Source organism: Bos javanicus, chromosome 3 (genome assembly GCF_032452875.1).
Source record: "Bos javanicus breed banteng chromosome 3, ARS-OSU_banteng_1.0, whole genome shotgun sequence".
Taxonomy (NCBI): Eukaryota; Metazoa; Chordata; class Mammalia; order Artiodactyla; family Bovidae; genus Bos; species Bos javanicus.
The window spans coordinates 15,870,302-15,887,488 of NC_083870.1; the positions used below are offsets into that span (position 1 = coordinate 15,870,302).

The 17,187-nt window shown below is 52.0% G+C and overlaps 1 protein-coding gene across 3 annotated transcripts in view; it reads left to right on the forward strand.

Moving 5' to 3' along the window:
* Nucleotides 1-521: 521 nt before the first annotated feature.
* Nucleotides 522-17,187, forward strand: part of KCNN3 (potassium calcium-activated channel subfamily N member 3) — a 187,652-nt gene continuing 170,986 nt past the window's right edge. Inside the window, exons 1-3 of one of the 3 annotated variants that reach the window (XM_061404621.1) lie at nt 524-1,700; nt 2,466-6,581; nt 9,497-12,992. In XM_061404621.1, the coding sequence (XP_061260605.1) occupies nt 12,090-12,992 (903 nt within the window). In that variant the 5' untranslated portion in view covers nt 524-1,700; nt 2,466-6,581; nt 9,497-12,089. Of the gene's footprint in view, nt 1,701-2,465; nt 12,993-17,187 lie in introns of all 3 variants that reach the window. The other 2 variants (XM_061404641.1, XM_061404630.1) reach the window with 2 other exon arrangements.

Consider the following 17,187-nt stretch of genomic DNA (forward strand, 5'->3'; position numbering starts at 1 on the left):
GGCAAGGTTTCCTAAATTGTGGGAAAAACTCCCCAGTTAGAATAATGGATTATTTTTGGCACATACTCTTTCTGAGAGGGCTTCCCCAGAGGCTCAGCAGTAAAGAATCCACCTGCAGTACAGGAGACATAGGAGACAATGGGTTTGATTCCTGGGTCAGGAAGATCCCCTGGAGGAGGAAATGGCAACCTGCTGCAGTATACTTGCCTAGAGAATCCTGTGGACAGAGGAGCCTGGTGGGCTGCAGTCCCTAGGGTCACAAAGAGTCGAACACAACGGAGGGACTGAGCAGCAGCAGCAGCAGCTTTCTGAGACGCACAGCCTCGTCTCATTTCCTTTCTGTGCGTGCCTTTCAAACACCAGATGGGAAAACAGCCAGGATGAGCGTGCCGGGCCTTTAGAGTCTGCAACTCAGTTATTTGATCTTGGGCAGGTCCCCTAGGCCTCTTGTTTCTCTTTGTTTTACAAGTTTTATTTGTTTTATTTTTGGCTGCACTGGGTCTTCGTTGCTGCTTGTGGACTTTCCCTGGTTGCGGCGAGCAGGGGCCGCTCTCTAGTTGCTGTGCTCGGACCCCTCACGGCGGTGGCTTCTCTTGCAGAGCACAGGCTCTAGATCTGTGGGCTCAGTAGATGTGGTGCACGGGCTTTGTTGCCCCAAGGCATGTGGGATCTTAGTTCCTGGAGGGATCAAAACGGTGTCCCCTGCATTGCCAGGCAGATTCTTACCACGGGGGCACCATCTTGTTATCTGTATGATGGGGATGACAGGAACTGCCTAACAGAGGATCACCAGCTCAGTGAGAAGTGGGTTGCACAATGCCTGGGGCTTGGTGAAAGTGAAAGTGTTAGTTGCTCAGTCACGTAGGACTCTTTGTGACCCCATGGATTGTAGCCCACCAGGCTCCTCTGCTCATGGAATTCTCCAGGCAAGAATACTGTAGTGGGTAGCCATTTCTTCTCTAGGGGATCTTCCTCATCCAGGTCTCCTGCATTGCAGGCAGAATCTTTACCACCTGAGCTACCAGGCTTGGTAGGTGCCCCCAAACTGTTGTTAGAATTGGTTTCTGAACTATGGCTCAGGCCTGGTATTGTGGCAATGGAAGGAGTATCCTTGTGCAGCCCACATGCCCTTTCTCCCCATCCAAACGATGGGCGGCCTGGAAATTCAGAAATAAATTGTTCTCTCTTCTCTTGACCCTCCTGAGAGTCAACCGAGCCCATTATCAGGAAGAGAAGATTTCCAAGGTGGAGGGCAGAGGCCAGGACTGAAATGACTAGGCTGGCAGCCCACCTGATCTCATGGGGGTGTCCTATATGAGGTCTCCCCCCTTCTTTGGTGTCTTTCCTTTTATTAGAAAAACCTACCAGAGGCTCTGGAGCAGAAAGCGGAGTCCAGGCTGGGTTGTGGTTCCCAGCAGTGGGGACTTTGTCACAGTACCAAGTGTCCAGCCAGCGGTGCTTGGGCCTCCGCCTGTCTGGCACTGTAGACCCTCAGCATTCTAGCTCCAGCGTCTGTGAGAAGGGTTATCTTTGAGTGACCCTTGCTCCAGGATGGGGGGTTATTTGTGGTTCTCCCGAGGTGTCAGATGGAGTTCCACTTGTCATGAAGTCAGCATTGGAGAGAGTCACTGCTGGTATGTGAGCCCAGCTGGTTGTCCTGCATCCATTTTCTGGGGTGACCTCGTGCTCTTGTTTTCAAGGTAAGTCTTGGAATTTCCATTACAGGTCTGGAGGATAAACAGCTTTTCTGTTCTGCTTCATTGTATTTAATGGCTGAAATTGAAAATGAGAGAAATAGTGTAAATGTGGGGATTTGGAAAAGTTTTTGATCCTTCCCTTAATCAATCTTTTTCAACCTTTAAAAAAATATATATGTATAGACACATATGTATGTGTATGTATGTGTGTAGATCTCTATCTGTATCGTCTATATCTATCTCAAGGATCTTTGGGGGTAGAGATGGGGCTTCCCTGGTTCATTCACAGGCTTCTTCCAGGATATGGGAAGGGTTTTTTTTTAGTGGTGTTCAGGGCACAGCTTCTTCACTCTCCTCTTTCTCCCATTAGAGTGGTATTATTTGCATATCTGAGGTTGCTGATATTTCTCCTGGCAATCTTGATACCACTCTAATGGCAGAAAGCCAAGAGGAACTAAAGAACCTCTTGATGAGGGTGAAAGAGGAGAGTGAAAAAGCTGGCTTAAAACTCAACATTCAGAAACTAAGATCATGGCATCCAGTTCCATCACTTCATGGCAAATAGAAGGGGAAAAAGTGGAAGCAGTGACAGATTTTATTTTCTTGGGTTCCCAAATCACTGTGGACGGTGACTGCAGCCATGACATTAAAAGACACTTGCTCTTTGGGAGGAAAGCTATGACAAATATAGACAATGTATTAAAAAAAGCAGAGGCATCACTTTGCTGAAAAAGGTCCTTATAGTAAAACTATGTTTTTTTTTCCCAGTGGTCAAGTATGGATGTGAGATTTGGATCATAAAGAAGGCTAAGCACCGAAGAATTGATACTTTCAAATTGTGGTGCTGGAGAAGGTTCTTGAGAATCCCTTGGAGAGCAACACCAAACCAGTCAACCCTAAAGGAAATCAGTACTGATATTCATCTAAAGGACTGAGGCTGAAGCTGAAGCTCCAATACTTTGGCCACTCAATGAGAAGAAATGACAGATTGGGAAAGACCCTAATACTGGAAAAGCTTGAAGGCAGGAGGAAAAGGGGACGACAGAGGATGATGGCTGGATAGCATCACTGACTCAGTGGACATGAATTTGAGCAAACTCTGGAAAAAAGTGAAGGACAGGGAAGCCTGGTGTGCTGCAGTCCATGGGCTCACAAAGAGTCAGACACAACTTATTGACTGAACAACAATCTTGATTCCAGCTTGTGATTCATTCACCCCAGCATTTTGCATGATGTACTCTGCATGTAAGTTAAATAAGCAAGGTGACAATATACAGCCTTGTCGTACTCCTTTCCCAATCTGGAACCAGTCAGTTGTTCCCTGTCCCCTTTTTAAAGGTTCCTTGTGGCCACTGGGGGCGCTGGAGGATGAAACTGGCTGTCCTTCCAACCAAAAGCATGTGGCTTTTGGTTGAAAACAGAAAGGATGTTCCACTTTGAACTCTCCCGTTCAGTTGGACCTGAGTCCATAGCTGTATGTAATCTCGCTCATGGTCTTGGTGACCTGGTCTGATGTGTAGATGGGCAGCCGTGGGATGGACACGGGTAGCGGAGACAATGTTCTGATGTCATGGTGGAGAGCCCAACGCCGGAAAAGAGCACTAGTCTCAGGATGGGGACAGTAATAGCAGCGGTGGTATCCTGATCTCTCAGAGGGCATGTTCACAGAGGTGATATGCTCTGGTTCTCACGGCAGGGACAGGATTTGAGGTGACAGTGCTCCTGTCACCTGGTGGGATCCTAATGGGTGGGTGGCAGTGCAAGCTCTGTTCCCATGGTGGGGAAACTAGTATGGTGATGATGCTTTGATCTCTTGGGGAGGATAAATGAAGGGGGTTATGTGGCAGGAGGGAGTTGGGATGCCTCTGCCTACAGGGCAGCAGGGGGCTCAGGAGTTGAGCTCAGAGAAGCTCCTGGACTCATGTTTGTTCTTATGTAAGAGCAAGAAGGCTGTCAAGGTCTTTCCTGCAGACACTGCTCACGCACACAGCTGTGGGGCCTCGCCTCTTCCCCTCTTCCTTTCAGAATCCTGCTTGAGAGACGCTGGCCACAGTGATTAAGTGTCTGATTTGATGGGGATCCTGTTAAGACACTAATGCTTTTCTAATTCTGGCTAAATCGACATTGGTTTTGTCGATCTACCTACAAAGGTTGAGCTTGTTGCTTCCAATTTCAAGTGATTTCCATCTTGTCACTGTGTCCTTCCCCCTTAGCCTGTCTAATCCCTGGGTTCTTCCAGCTGCCTGGTACCTCCTGCGAGGCTTCCTCCTGCCTCTGAGGCTTGGCAATTAGAAACAGACTCCAGCAGGGAGGGCGGCTACGGGATTATTATTGAGGAGGGAGAGCCTGAGCGCAGTGTCCATAGCAACCCTCCCGTTTTCACCTTTACCGGGAGAGGAGGAAGGCAAGGGAAGGCAGGGAGGCAGCGAGATGCCTGCCCTTTTGCATTATTCATATCAAAGTGCTGGGTGCAGAGGCCTTGGCTGTTGACTTTGCCCTGCACAGGTGGTGCGGGGAGAGGGGACTTTTCCCCATCTAGTCACAGCGACTTGGAGTGGAGCTTGGGTATGGGGTGGAGTCAGTAAGAAAGCCGGCTTCCCAGGTGGCGCTAGTGGTAAAGAACCTGCTTTAACAACGCAAAAGACGCAGGTTCGAGCTCTGTGGTTCCTTCCAGCCCTCTCAGTCAGCGATTTTACACTGGCTTCCTTAGGAAGATAATAGTGGTAATATTATTCTTTTCCGATGATGAAACAGCTCGAGGAACCTGCCAAATAGGAGCTACTTCTTCAAAACGTTCACAGAGGTGAATCCTGGCACTGAATGTAGTTCCTGGGTCTCCAAGGAAGGAGGCAGAAGGTTAAGGGCGTGGTTCTGTTTGGGGATCTCCCTCCAGGCTTCCCAAGGGGCCTGGAGTGCAGTGCTATGTGTACATGCCACCAGCAGAGGTCTCCACACTCCTCACAAACCCGCCACTGGTTTCCGTGCCCCAGGTGGGTGACGGGTGAGCATAGGCTGTGGCCTCAATCTCAAAGCCAGAGCTGGGCTGGGAGCCACCACGACCTTCCTGCTTGAGCCACCACTGGTCAACTGGAGTCTGGGGAAGGGCTGATGTCATCGGTTGGCTCAGAAGCCTGGGGTCCAAGTCACTAGCCAGCCTGTGGGGACCTGTTCTCCACTCTCGACCCGAACTGTAGGAGGGCCATTCATCCAAGGCTACAGAGTGCCTGGGGCCCTGGGCTGCTCTGGTTCTTGGCCTTCTCTTTGGCAGCTCAGGTGCCAGTTTGGGTTTGGGAAACTGTTAGAGGTAATTTTTTTTCTCCTCTGACCTTTTGGGACTGAGACCAGGAAATGGACTTAGTCAGTAAATCTTAATTGAGAGCATGCGCTGTGCTAGGTACGGGGGATTCAGCAGTGGATAAAATAGACAGAAATTCCACCCGCAGGAAGCTGAATGTCTAGTCGGGGACAGCGGGGAGGATGCCATCACCTACACTGCAGTGTGGGGCTGGGAGTGGACACACCTACCCCTCCACTGACTTAGCCCTCAGTAGACTGGCCTTTGGACCTGCCCTGACTCTAGGGATGAGGCTCAGATGCTGAACCCTGGCCAAATGGGTCTCCATGGGCTCCACCCCAGCCACCAAAGTCAACCAAGGCCCTTGCACTTTCCCAGTCGACCTATGTATCACTTTACAGTTTGCAAAGTGTGTGCCCTTATCCTAGCTCCCTGTGAGCCTGGCCAGGCAGCATGGTGATGAGATGCTGGTGCCCTGTACCCTTATCTCATGCATTCTTTCCAGAGATCATATCAGCACGTTTTGTTTGACCTCTGTGCATGCCAAGTTGCTTCAGTTGTGTCTGACTCTGACTGTAGCCCGCCAGGTTCCTCTGTCCATGGGATTCTCCAGGCAAGAAGACTGGAGGGGGTTGCCATGCCCTCCTCCAGGGAATCTTCCCAACCCAGGGATCAACCCGTGTCTCTTATGTCTCCTGCATTGGCAAACGGGTCCTTCACCACTAGCACCTCCTGGGAAGCCCCAGAGACCTTTAACTCCTCTAAAAAATGGACCCATCCAGACTGACTCATCTGGCCGGAACAGCGAGTTCTCACACCAAAGCCATGGAGAAAGGGTCAGGAGAGCATTTAAAAATGCGTCTTGATTTTCACAAGATGACTATGGAGGGAGGCATGACTGGGTCCAGCTTTATGGGCTCAGAGTGGTGCCGTGTGGTCACCGGCAGGAAGACGGTGGCTCTAAAGCAGACAGATTGGAGTCCCAGCCTGAGGCTCCTCCGGCTCCGCCGCCTGCCTGCTCACTCTGTCTTCTCTTCCTATCCAGAACAAGCCCCGCCGGCCACACGGTTTTTGGAGCAGAATCGTCACCCTTCCTTCACCCTTCTCTGTGAAGCTGCTTTTATGAAACTTCCCCAGGTCCTTTTGGCAGAGGGGGTTTCACGGAGAACCTGGTTAGAAGTGGAGGGCGGGAGGAATTGTCCTCTGGAAGGGGACGAAGCCCGGTGGCAGTGACTGAGTGGAGAGGTGACTTGCAAGTGGATGGTCTAGTTTGGCTCAAGGCATGACCTCTTGCCTTCTTTGACAACAAGCGCAAGCCAGTTGACTTCCCTGGAACTTAACTCAGTTTCCCCATCTGTAGAACGGGGCTACTAATTGAACCCCACTGACTTATGGGGACCACACAAGCACAGAGCAGGCTTTCAGTGAACGCACCAGGGCATGAGATGTTAAGCCGTACATCTCTTTTGTAGCGAGATCCATGCAAAGCACGGAAGTTTCAATTTTTCTTCAGCAAAGCAGGATCCTGGAGGAGATGGTATATGCTGCCGTAGATGGCTAAGAGCGGCTGGTGGGTGCCCTGGAAGCAGGTAGGGTGTGCTGTGGTCTTGCCTTACTCTTTCTGCCATGGCTTGGGGGAGGCTGAGCAGGCTTGAGTTAGGAGAGCCCTTGTCCTGGGTCTGGATGTTCAGGGACTCAGAGAAAAGCACGGATGAGGGATCTACACCTACAGATGGGACCTCACAGTGGCCAGGGGTGCAGGTAAGAGGTAAGCACTGTTTCCAGGGTCACAGTGCCCTGGACTCTCACTCAGGCATCAGTTCACTCACTCACCTCCCAGTTCAACACACAGTCTGGGTGCGAGGTGCGGTGCGGTGTGGTGTTGTGTGTGTGTTTTACAATTCACACTACAGGCTCCTGTCACCGAGCTGCTTGTGGGTGTAAATTAAAAACAGGGGAGGAAAGACATGCATACAGAGGACTCCAATACAAGGCAAGGGGTGAAAAATATCCCCAGAGAGATACAAATAAAGTGCTAAGGGAATTCAGGAGAGGGAGATGGTGTCAAACTCGGGGGGAGAAGCTGAGGAGGGGGTGTCTGGGAAAGCTTTGGGTGGAGGCAGCACTGTGCTTTCCTTAAATTCCAGTGGGATTGGACACTGAGTGGGCTGGAGCGGCCTTCCAGGAAGCACGAATGGGGAGCGTGAAAGAGCATGAGTCTGGGGTCAGAAGGATCCAGGTTCAAATCCATGACTAACTTACGAACTTGAGCGAGTCACTTCAGCCTTTCTTCATTTTAGTTTATGGGGGTGAGAGTGTAAAGGCTGGAGTGATAAACCCTTCCTGGCTTACTTTCCAGGGCTGCCAGGAAGTGCAAATGGAGTACTTTATGTGAAAGCAGTTGGAAAACTATAAAGTGCTATGAAAACGCAGGGGCTGTTTTTATTTTTAAAGCATTAATTGATTCAGCAACAAAACTCCTAGGTAAGAACACAGTAATGACTGAACCTGGATGGGCTAGACAGCAGTTCAGCTCAAAGCTGTCTCTAACCCAATCATCCAGGGTCTGAGGAAGTGTGGTTGATCTTTGTACTTTCATCCCTGGAAGGTTACGGTTAGCCCTTAACCACCACAAACTTTCTCAAAAATCCCACCATTGTCTGTTGTTGTAGATCATCTGAACTCCATCCATCCACCTATTTGTCTGTTCAGCCAGCCAGCCAATTTACCAATCTATCCATTCACCCATTCACCTATCCATCCATCCATCCATACAACAAACCTATAATGAGGACATCCATGGCCAGATACCCTGCTCAGTGTTGGGGATACAGAAAAAAATTAGACCCCTTCTCTGGGCTCAAGAACTCTACAGCTTAGTGGGAAAGACAGCCATATAAATCATATATCATTACTCTTTCTAAACCCATTTTCAGTCAGTTCTACATTTTTGGGGGTAACAAATTCCAGAGACCACAGATTATAGGATTTTAAGGCTGAGTGATCTTTGAACTCTCTTTTATCACACTCATTTTACTGATGGGGAAATTGTGATTATTGTTTGTTGTAGAAAGCAATATGACTTCCTCTTATTTGCCTCCAAATGACCTCTCCAAGCTTTCAAGTTCAGTTCAGTTCAGTGAATCTTTATTAAACATCTATTGTGTGCCAGGCTCTGGGCAAGAGCTGCAGGTGTGGCAGTGAAGAAGATGCTGTTCCTGCCCTCAGGGATGCACAGTCTAGGGACAAAGGGACATGCAGAGAGATAATAGCTCTAGGGCTTGACAAAGACAGGGATAGAGGTGGGCACAGGCACTGAACACACAGGAGAAGGGTCCCTGCTCTGAATACGAGGAGCTTGGGAGAGGCTTCTCAGAAAGATGTCCCGTGAGCCATGTCTTGAAGGGCAAAAAGCAATGTGTTAGATGAAGATGTCCTGGAAAGGCATGCTGGGCAGAAGGCACAGCGTGGGCAAAGGCATGGAGGCTTATTGGAGGAGCTCCCCTGGAGTAGGAAATGGCATTCCACTCCGATTTTCTTGCCTACAAAATCCCGTGGACAGAGGAGCCTAGCAGACTAGAGTGCATAGGGGTGCAGAGAGTTGTACACGACTGAGTGACTGACTATAGACTGGAGGAACCATATATGGTGTTGGGACTTAAGGGGGGAAGTGGTGCAGGATGAATGTGGAGAGGAGGGCAGGGGGAAATGGCAGCACACCCGAGGTGGAGCTGCTATGGCCAAAGGTCACCTCTGCCTTACTGGGTTTGGTGAGCATGCCCTTGTTTACTTTCTCTGTCCTCTCTGGGCTAAGAAACTCCAGCACATTCCCTTGGCCTTCCTCTTTACAGTCTTGGTCACTCAGTTGTGCCCAGCTCTTTGTGACCCATTGGACTGTAGACCACCAGGTTCCTCTGTCCATGGGATTTCTCAGGCAAGAATACCAGAGTGGGTTGCCATTTCCTTCTCCAGGGGATCTTCCTGACCCAGGAATGGAACCAGTGTCTCCTGCATTGCAGGTGGATTCTTTACCTGCTAAGCTGTCGGGGAAGCCCCTTTCAGTCTTAAGAGGCCTAATTCGTGTGAAGGACGAGCCTGTCCTTCAAGGTGTGGGTTTGGATGTTCAGGAAAAGTCAGCCTTGATTTGCAAGATTTGCCAATTACTATGGTGTAAACACTTCCAACAGCAAGGATTTCAAGCTATCAATGCAACATCACTGGTCATGGAGTTGGGAAGAGAAATACACTGTTGGGTTTTATAAGCCAGTACCAGCCAGCTGCAGCACAGCTTCTGGGCTGCATGTGTGGTCTGAAGAGGTAGCCTACTCCTACTGACTTGCATGATATAGGGACCCTATCACTCCCATTTTATAGACAGGGATCAGAAGGTGGTTGTCCTGCCTGTGATCACACAGCCACTGGCTGACAGAGAGGGGCAGCCTGGGCAGCCTGACTCCAGAGCCTGAGCTCTAACCATGATATTGTTCTCTTCCCATTCCAACAGGGTGGCTGTATCGAAGTGCGTGAGCTGCATCAGTGGCATTAGCCTTCAAGTTCTGGCCCATTTCCAGATGAATCTCCAGTTGACATTTGGCTCTGTATAGTCAGTTCTCCCATCTGCCAGGTGTTTCTCACCCCCATCCATGCTAGAAGGACATACTCTAACAGTCCCCATTCGATCCACATGGCACAGCCAGGGGACCTGGAAGCAGGAGGGGATCCAGAAAGGTCAACTGAGACAGAAGACAGATCATGGTGGTGGAGTGGGCACAGACATGCCTAGACCTGGAGTCTGTCCCTAAAAACTGGTTTTTCACAGCCCAGATGCTGTGTCTAGCACTGAGAAGCAATAGTAACAGCACATTTCTGCTACTCACAACTCAGTAATGGTAATTTGTTATGAAATCATTAAGCCTAAGTATATGATCTGGAGCCTTGAACAAAACAGGTGGCTCTGTTTGGGGATGGAAGGAGGGAAACCAAGAAGACAGAGGGAAAGGAGAGGGCAGGCCGGGCATGCTGGAGGGAGGGAGGTGTGGGAGGGGTACTGGTGGGCTGGCATGGCTGTGGGAAAACACATGAGACCCCAGGCTTGTGTCTGAGCCTGTGTTACGACTTGCAGTGGCAGGGGCGGGGCAGTGTTACCATGTCATCAATAATAATAACACTTACCAAGGTATTGTCTGTAGTTGTAATTATTGAGGTTTCAGGGGTTGTGGCTTACAAGTAACGCTTAACTGTCAATTGTTAGGGCTGATAGGGGATTGGAGAGGTGAGAACTGGCATAGGAAGGGTACTCCGGGCTCTTTTGATGGGAGCTCTGCCCCTTCCTGACCTGGCTACTTGCCGCTCACCATTCAGAACTGCTTTAAAACCTCACTGTGTGTGTGCACGTTTATGGACCACTGAGTGCACACCTATGTATATATGTGCACCTGCATATGTGTATCTGTGTGTGTGTATGTGTGCATGGCTCTCCTACTCTTCCCCCTTCCTACCAGGAAAGCAGCTAGACAGAGGCCAAGGGGTGATGGGGAACCAAGAGCCAGGTAGGACGACATCGCCTTCCTAAAACCCCAGGTGTGCCTGGGGAATCCCAGGCCTCCTCTTCACTGATCTCTAAGTCAGTTGCAGTTAGAAATGGAAATGAATTCAGCAGGGTCCCATTTCTTTGGAACTCCCTTTGCACACAGTGGGAGCTTAATAAATACTTGATGATGGTTCTGAACCTGGGAAGCCAGCAGCTGTTCCCAGCTCTGACTCTCAGAGCTCCATGGAACAGATCAGGTGGGGAGCAACCACGGGGGTCTTCAGTCTTCCTGCCAGACCCTCCCGTGACTCCAGGTCCAGCGGCAGCCATCGTCCATTTCACACATCCTGCTTTGGGGAGGCCAGTTCTTCCTCCACAACTTCTACCTGGCTCTTTCCCACTCGTTATTTGAGCCACATTTATGGAGCCACCACTTTGCACTGAGCATCACAGTAGAAAGGCATCCTGGGAGATGGTATAGGGGCTGTGGGTTCAGACTGACCTGGGTTCAGATTCTACTACTCTTAATTACAAACGGGGTAACATCTGGCAAGTTACTTATCTGTGCTTGAGTGGTTTTTTTAAACAACGATTTTCATCTGCAGAAGGAGAATAATGACATCATTTTCATAGGGTTGTTGTGAGGCTTAGAAATAACAGATGCTCCTGCACACATATTGCAGGCAGTTCAGTGTCTACCTGGGGTCAGGAGGATGTGACCTTTGCTTCTGTGACCTTGAAGTTGTTACTCAATGTCTCTGAACATCAGTTTGTGAAATGGAAACTTCGCGTCTCCTTGGTATTTGGAGGCTGTAGCTGGATAATAGGTGTGAAATAAGCTATCGTAGACCCCGACCATTAATAACTTCCTGTTTCTTGCCGCCGCATCAGGGTGCACAGTTGCCCTCCGTACGAGGACCTCTGCTCCTCTTCGCCACCACCCCGCGTGCGCATACATCCCGTATCGCCGTGGGCTGACGGGTTTCTGCCATACCTGTCAGAGGAAAAGAGGGCAGCTGCTCAGCTCCCGGGTGGGGAGCCGAAACTACAGTTCCCAGCCCTCGCTGCGCCACCGCCGGGGCTGGGAACGGAGCGCGGCAGGCCCCTCCTCTGGGGAGGAGCCTATGCGGGGGGCGGAGTTAGGAGGTGGTTGGAGAGTTAAGCCAAGCCAATGAGACCAGCTGCTAATAAGTGGGCTTGGCTTACCCTATAACAGTGGCAGGAGGAGGAGAGCAAAGCTATTGAGCCAGCGAGGAGTGAAGCTGAGCCTGGCCTCACACGCTCCTAGAGGACCACCTCCTGAGACAGAGTTCTTTTTCCCCCTTCTTCTTCTTTCTCCAAGCTCCCCTCCTGCCCTCCCTCCCTGCCCAGTACCATGCATTCTTGAGTGGCAGCGTCTGGACTCCAGGCAGCCCCAGAGAACCGGAGCAAGCCAAAGAGAGAGGACTGGAGCCAAGACACTCTGGTGGGGGAGCTTGGATGCCTGGCTTTCTTTGAGGACATCTTTGGAACGAGGGTGGCTTTGGGGTGGGGGGTTGTGCTGCAGGCAATCCAGCCCGGCCCCAAGATGGACACTTCTGGGCACTTCCATGACTCTGGGGTGGGGGACCTGGATGAAGACCCCAAGTGCCCCTGTCCATCCTCCGGGGATGAGCAGCAGCAGCAGCAGCAGCAGCCGCCGCCACCACCGCCAGCACCACCAGCAGCCCCCCAGCAGCCCCCAGGACCCCCGTTGCAGCCTCAGCCTCCGCAGCTTCAGCAGCAGCAGCAGCAGCAGCCACAGCATCCCCTATCTCAGCTCACCCAACTCCAGAGCCAGCCTGTCCATCCCGGCCTGCTACACTCCTCTCCCACTGCTTTCAGGGGCCCCCCTTCATCCAACTCCACCGCCATCCTCCACCCTTCCTCCAGGCAAGGCAGCCAGCTCAATCTCAATGACCACTTGCTTGGCCACTCTCCAAGTTCCACAGCCACAAGTGGGCCTGGTGGAGGCGGCAGGCACCGGCAGGCCAGCCCCCTGGTGCACCGGCGGGACAGCAACCCCTTCACGGAGATCGCCATGAGTTCCTGCAAGTACAGCGGGGGGGTCATGAAGCCCCTTAGCCGCCTCAGCGCCTCCCGGAGGAACCTCATTGAGGCTGAGCCCGAGGGCCAACCCCTCCAGCTCTTCAGCCCCAGCAACCCCCCGGAGATCATCATCTCCTCCCGGGAGGACAACCATGCCCACCAGACCTTGCTCCATCACCCCAATGCCACCCACAACCACCAGCATGCCGGTACCACCGCCAGCAGCGCCACCTTCCCCAAAGCCAACAAGCGGAAAAACCAAAACATTGGCTATAAGCTGGGACACAGGAGGGCCCTGTTTGAAAAGAGGAAGCGACTGAGTGACTATGCTCTGATTTTTGGGATGTTTGGAATTGTTGTTATGGTGATAGAGACCGAGCTCTCTTGGGGTTTGTACTCAAAGGTAGGGGTTGCAGTTTCTCTTTATACCTTTGAACAAAAGGAATATGTAGGTAGCAAAAGAGAGAGAGAGTGGGGGAGAGAGAGAGAGATTGGGGGGGAGAGAGAGAGATGGTGGTGGTGGGGAGAGGCGTTTGCTCAATTATATCGAACACTTAACTTCCCATGGTTTTCCTGCTTAATCCCGGGAGAATTCATTCCTTGCTTCCCTTGGAGGGGGGACATCCCCACACACTGTGTCTAATTTGCAGACTCTGTGTTAGGGAGGATTAAAGAATCCCTTCTGAGAAATCATCTTTCCTCCTGGCTCACTCGTACTAAAGCATAACCAGCAGCTTAACGCACCAATTAATTACACTCTGCCTTGATGTGCTTGCCAGTTCCTGTGACTTCCCTCCTCTCCTCCCCTCCCTGCTCCACTCCATTTTCCTGAGGATAAAAAAGAAATAAATGTCTGGGTGGGGGGTGGGGATTCCATGCCAGTCCCTTCTCTGTCTTCTCCCTCTCTTCCTAAGTTTCCATTTCCCTCCTCCTCCCTGAGAGACTTAGGGCAAAATAGAAAAGCACCGGTGATTTGGCGTCTCCTGTGTGTGTGTTGGGGAGGGGGGGCATGAGTAAAAATATAGGGGGAGGAAATCAGCGGTCCTTTCCCTCAGGAAAGAGGACTCAGAATAAACCTGCTGCTGCCTCGTAAACACCCCCTGATAAAAATGGCTACAGGTGTTACCCGGGCAGAGCAGATGGGCGCCGCCTTGGCATCAGCGGCGGCGGTGGGGGGGGTGGTGGTGGGGGGGAGTGCCTCTCCTTGGGATGGAATGACAGGGTTTCCCGGGCGTCCCCGAGAGCCCGCGCCCCCGGCTCAGCCCCAGTTCTCCCCTCCCACCCCAACTCCTTCTTCTCGGGGATAAATAAGGATGAGTGTGTGCGCGAGTGTGTGAGTGCGCGCCCCGATGGAGAACGGCGGCGGCGGCGGCGGCACGGGCTTTATCGAGGGAGCTGGCCCCGCTGCTCCAGCCTCTGTCCAGTCCCCATGCGGAGGAGGGGGCTTCCCTCCCCTAGCGGGCTTGGAAATCGCGTCCTCCAAGGGAGTGGGGCTTGAGGAAGGTGGATTTCTGTCAAAGCTCTGCTTGCTGGGAGCCCTCCTGCTGCGAGCTTGAAGGCTTGGAGACCTGGGGAGTCATTGGGCAAGTGGATTTTTTTCCCCCACTCTACCTTCACCCGCAGTTTACTTGTTGGTGTGTGTGTGTGTGTGTGTGTGTGTGTGCATGCTTGCTTGTTGCTTGGATTTCTCTACTTATTTGTCATTTTGGGCAGGGGGTGGCTAGGCTGGCCAGCGGGTAGCTGGGAGGGGCTCAGCTGTTGGGGGTTTCAAATAGAGCTTGTTTCAGGCTGGGCACAGCTGCTGCGAGACTGTCACATTCCTTGTTGAAATCCAGCCACAAAAACCTGGGAGGTGCTGATCGGATTTCCCCCATTCCCAGCCTCTCGCTCTCTGAGCAGGGGATGGGCAGATCGGCCTGCTCTAGAAAGGGGTGGGGCAGACCTGTCAGATGGCCTGAAGAGCCAGAATGAAGACTTCCAGGTGGAAGGTCCTGGCTGCTCAGAGGGCATTGCCCCAGCTCTGGGCAGCTCCCACTCTGGAGGTCTAGGATTGGAGCCCCTCAGTGAGCTGGAGCGAGCGGGGTTTCCCCTGGAATCGCAGCTTACTTAGTCATTCCCTGTAATGAGCCTCTGAGTCTGCAGGTGTTTCTGCTTGCTGCTTTCTCCCTCTGGGCGCTCCAGGAGAGGGGGCCACTGGCCTCGGCAGGCCTGACAGCCACTCTGGGCACAACCCCGGCCCCCTCCAGGCTCCCCCTGGGGACCAGGAGCCCTTGCTGGGGGAAACTGATGCAGGCCCAAGTGCTGAGGGGTGGGGAGAAGGGGCAAGACCAGTACCCTCTCTTTTAGTGAACCCTTGAGCTCTTAGGGGAATGGCTCTTCCTTGAGACAGCTCCCAGTGTGGGATCTGTCTGTGCACATTTGTCTTGATGGGGTGGGAGGGTTGCTGCTGGAGCAGGTGGCTCCCTGCTGGAGTATTCAGGGAATGGGGCTTTCCCAGAGCCCGAGAAAGCAGACTCTGGAGTAAAGGAAAGTTGAGGGGATCCAAGGGGCTGGGCTTTGCCTAATTTGAAGTTGATGACCCTCTGGCTGATGGATGCATGGAGGGCAGCAGCAACCCAGAAAGTCTTGCTTGCCTCAGCTAATGAAGTGGCCACTTCCTGTGCACCTTGGGGTTGGTCTTGGTGTGCTGAGCAGGGCTCACTTTCACCTGCTTACCAGCCCTCCCATCCTCTATCCACCAGGCACTGAGTCATTATGGAACAAGTATTTTCTGGGTGTCTGTGTCAGGCCTTATGGGCCTAGGACGGGGTTAGGGCAGCTATTGTCTCTCCTCTCCTGGAGGCAAATAGGGTTGTTTCAAAGAAGCAGAGCAGAGTCTGAGTCCCAGCTCTGCCATCTCCAGTGTGTGATCCTGGACAATCCATGTAGCTTCTTCGAGCCTGTCTCCCCAGCTGTCAAGTGGGGAGAGTGGGGTGGTCCAGGTAGGACCTATTGTTATTGTTATTGATGATAGGAGGAAAAAAGATGTCTTTTTCCTCTGTTATCTAGCTCTGGCTTTGGAATTAGTTGGGGCCTTGATAGGCTTGGAACCAAGACTTGTCAGTGGAGTGAGAAGTTGTCTTGAAGGCGAGAACTTCGGAGAATGGGCTGGATCTTCTGATTCACATACATGCATGTTAAGTCGCTTCGGTCGTGTCTGACTCTTGTGGCGCTATGAACTGTAGCCCACCTACATCCTCTGTCCATGGGATTCTCCAGGCAAGAATACTGGAGTGGGTTGCAAGAATACTTGTTCTCTTCCAGGGGATCTTCCTGACTGAGGGATCAAACCCTTGTGTCTTATGTCTCCTGCATTGGCAGACAGGTTCTTTAGCACTAGTGCAATCGGGGAAGCCTGGAAACCACCTATAACATGGGTCTGTTGCAGGGGAGGTGAACCTTTGTTCCCCAGCCTTGCAGAGAAAACAGATTCTGTTGTGATGAGAGGGTTTAGGTCAGAATGAAGAATCACCAGCTGGGGGAATTCAGAGACAGTCAGTGACCCTAGGGATGGATGGCTGACAGCCTCTTTTGCTGGAGAACTCTGGGTCTGGTTGGTTTGCTGACTGGTGTGGAAGCAGGAGGATGGACAGATTGGATTATTCTGTCCTGATGGTTACAGTTCCCACTCAAAGGCCCTAGGGAGAGGGACACACTTTCTTTTCCCTAAGTGATGAAGATTACTAACCTTGTGTTTGAGCTGCCGCTTTCTGTAGTTTTTTGCTCTTTTTCATGGGGCTGTGGCCTTCCTGTTTGCCTGTCTCTGTCTGCTGTTACTGGGGGAGGAATTCACCACAGAGGCCTGGCTCTCTTAGAAGAAACAGCGTGACCCCGAGCATAGTCAGTTCATGCTAAAGGGTGACAGCCCAAGGAAGTAAAAGAAGTCAGGATGGAATGGTCCTTGGCCTCCTTCTCACAAGCCACAGGTGATGATGGGAAAGGAAGATGGGCTGAGGTAACAGGAGAGCTGTTTGTGATCACACCCAGGCCATGGCTCCTGATGGTTATTCCCAAGCCAAATGAGGGTGAGGTGTTTTCTTTACACGTGGATTCACCCTTGAGGACTTAGCCCACGGCAGGGCCAGGTCTAGATATCCTGTTGAGGAAGGAGTCTTAGTATACTGCATTAGTGCTGGTCAGGGTTAAGGAATGAGGATGTGGGGATCCTTCTTGGCATGCGTTATTTTCCTCCAGAGCCAGTCTGAGCCACACCTGCTCCGGCATCATACACTGACTGCTGTGCTCTTTCAGGGAGAGCTGGGGGCTTGGTGGCTGCCCCCTCCCCACCTTGCCATCCTGCTGGTGCCTGAGCTGGTGCTTCCGTCCAGCGGGGGAGTCATCATTGGCCTTGTGTCTCAGGGACCTCCGGTGTTGGGCGGTGGGGTCAGCCCCGGGGAGGCTGGAAAATGCTGGGGCAGCAGAGTGGCTGTTTTGCACAACCTCAAACCACTTCCCCACCCCCGGCCTCACAATCCAAATTTCACCTCACAGGCAGAGCCCATCCCCTATCCTCTCGTGCCCTGCTCCCACCCTCCCCACCAGCTTCCTGCCTCTCTGCT